This window comes from Oryctolagus cuniculus, chromosome 2 (assembly GCF_964237555.1).
Source record: "Oryctolagus cuniculus chromosome 2, mOryCun1.1, whole genome shotgun sequence".
Lineage (NCBI taxonomy): Eukaryota > Metazoa > Chordata > Mammalia > Lagomorpha > Leporidae > Oryctolagus > Oryctolagus cuniculus.
This window is the reverse complement of record NC_091433.1, coordinates 135,233,443-135,243,553: the sequence shown is the minus strand read 5'-3', so window position 1 is coordinate 135,243,553 and position 10,111 is coordinate 135,233,443. Positions and strand designations below refer to the sequence as shown.

The 10,111-nt window shown below is 36.4% G+C and overlaps 1 protein-coding gene across 10 annotated transcripts in view; it reads left to right on the top strand.

Annotated features, from left to right (window-relative positions):
- The first annotated feature begins 288 nt into the window (after positions 1–288).
- Positions 289–10,111, top strand: part of ETAA1 (ETAA1 activator of ATR kinase) — a 123,874-nt gene continuing 114,051 nt past the window's right edge. For 9 of the 10 annotated variants that reach the window (XR_011386605.1, XR_011386610.1, XR_011386609.1 and 6 more), the window contains exons 1-5: positions 289–654; positions 2,075–2,200; positions 2,465–2,541; positions 7,325–7,437; positions 7,681–9,632. Coding sequence is in view for 3 of the 10 variants with exons in the window: in XM_070069032.1 (XP_069925133.1) it covers positions 432–654; positions 2,075–2,200; positions 2,465–2,541; positions 7,325–7,437; positions 7,681–9,632 (2,491 nt within the window). In the remaining 7 variants the exon portion in view is untranslated. Of the gene's footprint in view, positions 655–2,074; positions 2,201–2,464; positions 2,542–7,324; positions 7,438–7,680; positions 9,633–10,111 lie in introns of those variants that run through there. The other variant, XM_051837750.2, reaches the window with a different exon arrangement.

The following is a 10,111-nucleotide window of genomic DNA, read 5'->3' as shown; positions in this document are numbered from 1 at the left end:
TATAAAATTTCTTCCTAATCTATACCTTATACTTCCTCTTCTTGAGAAATACTAAAACCCACAGTAATCTGAATCTAATTCATATGAAATTATAGTTGTAAATTCAATAAACAGTTGTTAGCGAATTAAACCTTCTTCCCATCATACAAACTCTCACTCTCAGCTAGCCGGGCTGGACCACCGCTCAGCCAATCACTTCCAACCCGGAGGAGTCTGAACCCAGACCCCGCCTCCGAAGCAAGCTCCGGGCTTGGCTGAGAAAGCTCCACCCCTCGTCCGGATGCAGCCAATCAGCGGCCGCCTCTTACGCGCGCCCCACCGGCCAAAATGGCGGCGGCCTTTGGCGGGGATTCCGGTTTGTAAGGGCCGTTGTTTTACTCTTCCCGTGACAAAATGTGAAAGAAGTGACTGGTGGAGGGGGGTCGCAAGTCATGAGTCGACGAAGGAAATATGGGGACAGTCCTGCCCCGAAGAACACGCCGCTCAAAACAGCGGCGGCTGAGGACTGCGGCTCGGTGGTCGAACCCAGGAGGAGGCGGCTGAAGTCGGCCCGCGGCTCCCGGTCCCGCGTGGCTGGAGAGGGCCCTGGCCCACCAGTGCGGCAGCGAGAGCAGCGTCCAGCAGCCGCTGGGTGCAGTAAAAGTACCCCCAAGGGTGAGACGTCGGCAGTGCGCCTCGCCTGGGCCGCGGCGCTGAGTCCCACAGCCCCGCTTGTCACCGGCAAACTGGGGGTGGGGGTGGCTCTGGCACTGCGTGTTCTCTGGGCTTCTCCCCTGCGAGCCCCAGAAGAACCCTGTCTCTCTCCTCCACGGCTTTTCCCCCCGAGGCTGAGCACCGCCCAGTTAGGGCTGGCCACCCCCTCGTCCCCGCCACGGGAGTGTGTGGTGGGGTTTACCTGTTCGGGGGCGGACGGCTAATTACTAGGCTGCTCTTCCAGTTACCAGCTGTGGCGGAGCTGGAGAAACGCGATAGGGCTGTTACGCTCAGCTTATTCGTAGGGGAATTATTTCTCTTAAACTTGTGTGTCCTAATTCGCTTCAGAGAGGGAGTCACACAGGGGGCTGGTCTCTTCAAAGCCTTGGCCTGCGTCTCCTCGTTGGGAATAAACCGGAAGTGCCTGTGGGTAAAATTACCTCAGAGTGGGAACCCCCGGAGGGCTCCTTTCAACCTGATTACTTTGGGGTGTCCTATCTAAAATGATTTCTAGTAAATGTTATAAACTGGAACTCATACAAAAGCCTTTTGCTATAGTGTGTTTTTAAAATAGAAGTATCATTACTTTTATTTACTCCCATTAAAGTAACGAAAACGAATCTTTGTTGAAATTTAAATGATTATAGGTGAAACTTCCAGTGTTTGAAATGATTAATGTAGGTTGGGAAGAGTTAATGAAAGAAGGCTACACAGTTTCTGTTGAGATATTTTTCTGATATTTTAAAATATCTACAAATTGCAGGTGGTTCCACAATGCTTGGAGCACGCCAATAAATGGAGTGGTTTTGTTATACAGTATTATTCATTCATAAAGGTACTAGGTTATCTAAAGATATTTACCATTTACAAAGTCAGATTTGCTTTTCTTTTCTTTTCTTTTTCTTTTTTTTTTTTTTTTTAGAGAGAGATTTATTTATTTGAAAGGCAGAGTTAGAGCAAGAGATCAATCTTCCATCCACTGGTTCGCTCTTCAAAGGGCCACAATGGCTGCAGCTAATCCAGACAGAAGCCAGGAGCCAGGAGTTTATCCAGGCTTTCCCTGTGGGTGCAGGGCCCCAAGCACTTGGGCCATTCTTAGCTGCTTTCCCAGGTGCATTAACTTAGAAGTGAAACAACTGTGACTGGAGCCAGCTCCCAAATGAGGTGCTGGTGTTGTAGGTAGTAGCTCAACACAGGCCCCCAAATTTGATTTTGAAAGAGACATTTCAATTGTAGTTAAAATAATGCAGTTGTTTCTGGGAGACAGGTTTACATTATACCATAAGGGAGTCTAAGCAACTTTTTGACTTTGGGGTATATTGAAGTACAGGAGTGGTGCTTTAAAATGCAACAATTGTTATTTTAATCATATTTTATATAGAAAGATATGAGACACCAACAAGAATGCTGAAAATGGACTTGTCTTCTACATTCAGTTCTCCTAATGATCCAGATGGACAGAATGATATCTTTTGGGATCAGAATTCTCCAATGACAAAACAGTTAGGTAATTTGTCATTAACATTTTTTATGTGCATCAGTATTTGATAAATGATTAGGAGGTAACTAGATTTTCAATCAAGTAATGTCAGGAACTTTTGAATTGCGATGGTTTTGAGAATGATATATGATTTTATCTCTGTTTATGTGATGTCAGAAAGCATAGTCACACAAACTATGCTAATAAAAATCATTTTCTGGAAAGTAGTAGCTATTTTTAAATGTGTTTTTTATTTGTTTAAAATGTATAGAAATGTTTTTGTTTCTTCAGGTAAAGGAAGAAAAAAACAGATTTACACCACAGATAGTGATGAGATTTCACATATTGTTAATCGAATTGCTCCTCAGGTAAATATTACTAATTCTGTAGTTTATTTTATAACAGTGAAAAGTACCACCAAATCCTCTAATTTGTTTATATGAAAAATGTTGTTTTTTTTTTTACATTTTCTTTTCCAAAAACAGTACGGCAAAGATGACTTTCACCTTTTCTGTTTCTGAAATGCATGTTTTGAGTAAAGGAACATAATATAAGTTGATAGTAGCAGTATTTCCTCAGTAATCACAGTAAGAACTGAGGATAGATTCTAGAACCCCTACAGATGCCAAATACGAAAGATGCTCAAGTTCCTTATATAAAATGGCATAGAGTGTGCATATAACTTAGGTACATTCCTCTAGGTACTTTTAAATCTCTACATTTCTTGTAACCTAATACTAAGGCAAGTGTTATGTACATAGTTGTTATACTGTCTTGTTTAGGGGGAAAATGGTAAAGAAAAATGTTTGTACATGTTCAGTACAAAAAACAGTTGTTTCTCCTTCAGATATTTTCAGTCTGTGATTGGCTGAATCTGTGGCTCTGGACTCATGGAGGGCTGACCATTTTTATAAGTATAAGTTTAAATTTATTGATTTTTGGCTAGAATTTGATTTTTTTGGTCATAAATGTATTCATATGTTGTATCATTTTTAAGCTACTAAAATAATAAGACATTTAATACAAATTTAAACTTTTACGACTTCTTTTGTGATTGGTATTTGTTTACTATCTATAGTACAGCTTTTCTTATTAAAACTGATCTTACCACATACTGATATGTAAGATCCTTCGGATTAGCGCGGTGCACCGGCCACATGGCACCGGCCGCAGTGGCCATTGGGAGGTGAACCAACGGAAAAAGAAGACCTTTCTCTCTGTCTCTCTCTCACTGTCCACTCTGCCTATCAAAAAAAAAAAAAAAAAATCACTGAAGCAGCACTGGTTTTAGATATAGTGTTTTTTAAGCTTCTTATGCTGTGTGACTATAGATGAGTTACATAAACTCTCACATCTTCAGTTTGTTTAGCCATAAACCAGAAGTATTACTTATTGTCTTCATTGGATCATGTAAGTTAAATTAAATAGATTATTTATAAACTGTATAGCAATATAAATATAAGGTTATTTTAAGAGTGTTCATTATGATGGCTAAATTATTTGCTGTAATACAACTATCATCAAGTTTTTTTTAACTTTAATTTCAGTCGTACTGCTTAAGTGGAATAGAAATAAGTTTTTAAATCAGTTATTCAACACATAGCAATCTAGTAACTCTAATAGCATTTATCCTTTTAGACCTCTAATTATTACTAAGAAATATGAACCCAACAGGTGAAACTGCTCATAGCTGCTTTACTTTCTCCTTTCTTTATTTTTCTTATTCAACAACTCCTAAATCTAGAGATTATCCAGTACTTTTTTTTTTCTAAAGATTTATTTTATGTATTTGAAAGACAGTTACAGAGAGAAGTAGAGACAGAGAGAGAGGTCTTCCATCTGCTGCCTCACTCATCAGATGGCCGCAACGGCTGGAGCTGGGCTGATCCGAAGCCACGAGCTTCTTCCCAGTCTCCCACGTGGGAGCAGGGGCCCAAGGACTTGGGCCATCTTCTGCTGCTTTCCCAGGACATAGCAGAGAGCTAGATCAGAAGAGGAGCAGCCGGGACTCCCAACTGGTGCCCATGTGGGATGCCGGTGCTTCAGACCAGAGCTTTAACCTGCTGCACCACAGTGCCAGCTGGAGATCATCCAGTTTTAACTTAGTGTCTTTTCTGAAGGAAATGTGATACTTTTCCTTAACATGCCCTTGGTTGGTTATTATATATAACCATAAAAGAAAGATGACACTGGCCCAAAATGTGGTTACAAGGAATCACCATCCTCCAGGTGGAGCAGACAGGAAGTAGTTTTTCCTAGCAGATATAACATATTACACTTATGACCAGTGCATTCAAAAGAACTCTGTTACTACTAGCTCTATGTTCTGCCTTTGGCATGTCATAGAAATTTGTTTTACATACTGTTCATTAGTCAGGTAGTATTTGTACAGTACTTACTCTACAAGCTAACAATAAATCACAAATTGTGATTTCACTTGAAAGAAACATAATAAAATGTGTTTGGGCTGGCTAGCCTAAATAGTGATAAAAGATGATTGAGTAAATTATTGGACTCTACCTAAATGGACTGGAAATAATACCTCACATAAAGAAATGGCAACAGTATCAAATGGTAAAATGGATAAAAGAGAAAGTATGTTAAATTAGTTGGTTTAAAAAATGTTACCCTCTTCAACTGCCCCCCCCCTTTTTAAGATTTATTTGATTATTTGGGAGTCAGAGTTACAAAGAGAAAGATCTACCATCAGCTCGCTCACTCCCCCAGATGACTATAATGGCCAGGGCTGGACCAGGCCAAAGCCAGAAATCAAGAGCTTCATTTGGGTCTCCCACATGTGTGGCAGAAGCCATCTTTTGTATTTTCCCAGGCTATTTGTGGGCAGCTGGGTCAGAAGTGGAGCAGCTGGAACTTGAACTGGCACCCATATGGGATGGTAGTGTCACAGGCAGTAGCTTCACCCATTACACCACAACACTGACCCCTCAACTGACCACATTTAAGGCATCCTTATATAAATCTTTGCTAATATCAAGGTCTCTAAATGTTTGTCATGTTTTCAGATGGACAAATATTCATATTGTTTATTTTTAGGTAAGTTATCTTCATGTCATTTAATCTACCCATAGTGTTTTAAAACATGGCATTTTCTATAATATGCACTTCCATTTCAACTGGATAGATATTTAACTTTCTGCAGGAATACTTTTTAATACAGTATCTTTCATTTGAAGTTGAAGTATATCTTTCCATCATATATACATAGTATACTATTTAGAATGAAATGAAGTAATTTTAGATGCCTATGCAAAACCTGGATTGTAGTTAGGAGTCATTAAGTTATATAAATTTTAATATAGAAATATTTAAAAATAATAATTGTAAATAGTATATAAACATACTTAGGATATGTATATGATATTTAAAATTGGGCAAATAAAGTTTCCATAATTTAATTCTCAGGAAATTGAATGAATTTTAAATTACTTAGTAATTGGGTAGAGTACATAATTAAATCATTAAGAATGTATTTTTCTGGGACCATGTTTGGTCCTTCTCCAGCTTGTAATTCCCACTTCCTGCTAATGAAGACCCCGTAATGCAGCAGTGATAGCTCAAGTATTTGAGTTCAGCCATGTGGGAAATTTTTGTTTGAATTCCTGGCTCCTGACTTCAGCTGCAGCCTAGATCTAGCTACTACAGGCCTTTGAGAAGTGAACCAGCAGCAGATGGAAGATACTTCTCTCTAAAAAAACGTTATTTTCTTTAAATTCAATATTCTTGTTGAAGCAAAAGGGAGAATACATATTGTATCTAAAAATGAAATTGTTGATTTTCTTAAGTGTTTTGCAGTCCAAAATTCAACTAAGTTCAAGTAGATTCTAAGAAACCTGTTTCTTGATTGCTTGAGGATTTTAAAGTGCAAATAGTAAGGGTCTTTGCAATAAACCTTTTAGTAAATGAATGTAAATTAGCATCTTTATACACCAGCATTTCAGATGTGGGGAACCTTTTTTCACCAAGGGCCATGGGGATATTTATAACATCATTCCCATGCCATACAAAACTATCAACTTAAAAATTAGCCTGCTATAGATTTATTGAATTTTGAGTCCTGCCTGATTACTTTGCAAGGCCAGACCAGTGATTTCACAGACCCCTCTGATGAACTTTCATTAGAAGAGTCCTGAGCCAGTGTTGTGATACAGCAGGTTAAGTCACTTTCTGTGATGCCCACGTTCCGTATGAACAAAGGACAGACTGGGATGGCGTTCCAGGCTTGTGGCTTCAGCATGACTTATCTCTGGCCATTGTAGCGATTTGGGGAGTGAATCAGTGGATGGAAGATCTCTTAGTGTTTGTGCCTTTCTCTCTGTAACTTTGCCTTTCAAATAAATAAATGAATCATTAAAGAAAAAAAGGAAGGGTCTTTGCCTCTCATCCAGTGATAAGGTTATTTTTATCTTGCATGGTATTTACTATAAAAATAGAATTAAAAATGGTTAATTGACTTTATTCTTGGTTTGTAATCATCAAGCTCATTCTCTAAATTTTTTGTGTGATCAAGTAACTGAAAGGAATAGCAAAAATATGAAGTTTTAAAGTGCCTGTTTTCTAGATTTTATTCTGGCTAACCTTTTTTTTGCTTTCTCTACTTATTTTTGTTCTTATTCCTGCCTCATTTTTATCATTAGTTCTGACCTTGCAATTATCTGTCAGACTTGACTTTAATTCTACATCAGTGTTCTCAATTCAAGTCAACATGAATTATCCAACTCAGATGAAGATTATTTTTTATTCTGATTCTGCCATACTGTCTCCAATATTGATTTTTGTGAATCTTTTATAACTACTGAAATAAGTCAATTTTCTTTGATATAAACATGCTTTTACTATAAACATGCATTAGATAAAATATTCTTAAAACAATATTTTTTTAAAAATCAGGAACTCCCAACTCTCTTCACTCTTTGAAACAAATGGAACACTTAGGACAACTTGTTATTGCCATCCCCCAACTTCTCATTAGCTTTGAATTTGGTAACCATCATAGCACCAGAATGTATTATTTTAGGAAAATAATTCAAAATCCTTAGTTTTAATTCCACCCCCACCTTGATTTTTATGTCCATCTTCTTCCTTTTTCTTTTTGGTACTTTTACATGTTTTTTCCCCCTACCCGTGTCATAGGATGAAAAACCAACAGCAAACTCCATGCTGGGCGTGTGGATTGGTGCAAGTGCTATTCCTTGTACTCCCAGTGTAGCAAAAGGAAAATCAAGAGTAAAATTCAGCTGTACAAAGTGAGTTTAAACTTTTCAGATTTTATGAGATACAATGAAGCAAATATTTTTAATAATGCTCATAGTTTTGTGAATATATCTAATTGATTAATAATATTCCCTTAGTTTTGACATAACAAAATTTTGGAGTTAAAATAATTATAAATGTTAAGATTTTGAAGTTTTAACATATCAATGTATGTTAAATGAAAAGTATAATGACAGCATATTTCTTAGTTATGACTTTTTAATATTGTTTAATAGGCTCAAAACACAAAATCGAGAAAAAGAGCTTATGAAATTGGCTAAACAATTTGATAAAAATATGGAAGAATTAGATGTAATTCAAGAACAAAACAAAAGGAATCATGATTTTATGCAGACAATTTCAGGAACAGAGACTTTAAATAATTATAAAGATAATGAACAGATGCAGTTATTATGTGATATAATTCCTGAAATCAATAATGCTATAATAAAGAAGCCACTGAAAGTAAACACCAGGATATCTGTGGTAGAAAATCAAAACAGCAGTCAGAAGTCAGTTGACGAAAATGCTGAAGCAGACTTTAATGCCATTTTTGACGGTTCTACCCAGAAATGTAGTGGACGGTTAAGCCAAGACTTGTCAGATGCCAGTTTGAATACAAGTAATACTATGGTTGGAAAGAAAAGTGCTTTGAAAGCGGAGAAAGTCATTACTATTGAAACTCTGGTCAATGAAAAGCTGCCAAATAAAAGCACAGGATCACTTTCTGAACTAGATACTCCCATAACAACAAAATCATGTGTGACTACCTGTTTCATGGAGCCAGAAACTTCTAGTGAGCACATTGATGCATTTACTACCAGTGATTTTGAAGATGATTGGGGAAGCTTACTAGATAATGAACCTTTTGTTATGCAAAATCTTGAAAGGCCTGAATTCCCTGTTCTAAAAAGTGCCCAGGTTACTAATCAAAAGGAAGTTTGTGTCTTTATTAGTAAAAATAGTAAAAGTAAGTCAAGAACCAATACAGGTATACATGATCTGTTAAGAGATTCAAAAATATTGCAAAACCTTCCTTCTAAGACACATAGTGGAGAATTAATAGATTCTGGAAAACATAGAGTTTCACCAGATCTAAATGTTAAATCAAGCAAATTGCCATCCACTGGAAATAAAATGAAATTTGAAAACTCTTTCAATGAAACTGTTGTTGAAGACAAATTTCAAGATTGTACAGTTACATGTAATCTGACAAAAGTAAAGGAAGATAGTGATACTAAATTTACTTCTAATGTCAATCCCTCTGAAAAGAAATTTGCTTTAAATAGAAGATACTCTAATGAACAAGAAACCAGCATTACTAACACACATCAAGCTAATGCATCAAAGATTGTTTCTTTCTTTGATGACTGGAATGATCCATCATTTGCCAATGAAATTATTAAGACATGTCATCAATTGGAGAATACCTGGGAATCAGATGATGTAGATGATGATATGTTATACCAAGCATGTGATGATATTGAAAGACTAACTCAGCAGCAAGATATTAGGAAGAATAGCAAGACAACAGAAAGTATACTTGAGATCAATAACAGTTCTAAACATGGAACCAGAAACTGCTTTAGTACATCTAAAGGAAATCAGGTGGTACAATCAAAGCATTTAAATCTGGGCAGCATTTCATTGCAAACATCTTCCTTGACAAGTAGCTCACAGATAAATAAATCAATAAAGGTGGACAGAGGGGAAATGTATAGAAATTCTCCAAGTTTTTTAAACATCACAACAAATTTGACAATGAACTCAAATCTTCAGACCAGTAATTTGCGTGTCTCTGGGAGTAACACTGCTGTACCAATACCAATGAATAGTTTCAAATCAGTTTTACCCAGAAGTTCAACACTGAATGTGATTTCAAATCCTGTGACTACAGAAGTTTCTACTTATAAGAAAAATGCTCAACAACTGTCTACTATGACCATTATGGATGAGCCCCAGAACAACTTTAATGAGACCGTTAGATTTTCAAAATACACATTTACAAGGATGAAAAATTCTCAGATTCTTTCTCAGTTTAACAGAAGTTGTATGGCAGGAAGTGTGTCTGATACCAAAATTACACAAGGATCAGAGAAAAAGAAAGCTGTCAGTCCATTATTGGGGGAACCAGATCAACAACAATCTTTGGTGAAATATTCTGAATCTTTGAGACAATCTTCAAAAGGTATGTATGTAATAATTTTCCAAAAATATTTTGACAAGTAGTAAAATTAGTTTTGATTATAACATATAAGGTTAAAAACTAGTATTTAACTAGAATTCTTAAGCAAATAATTAAAATATAGTATACTAAGGGCAAGTAGATCATTTTTCAAATTGTTACATCAGATTCTTTCTTAGCACTTATTATGACTAGCATAAAGTAGAAACTTAGTAAATATTGAATGATTTATGGATTATTTCCATGAAAATCATAGTTTTAGATATATGCATTACAGTGTAAGATTTAAGATTCTATTTACTAAATATTTCATTATTTTGAAACTTGAATAATCTTACTCCAACTTTTAGCAAAACAATGAGATGAACAATAGTTTAGAGTACGGGTGGGTAACCTTTTTTCTGCCAAGGGCCATATAAAATTATCAACTTAAAATTAGCCTGCTTTAGATTTACTGAATTTCAGGTCCCACCTGTAGTTGC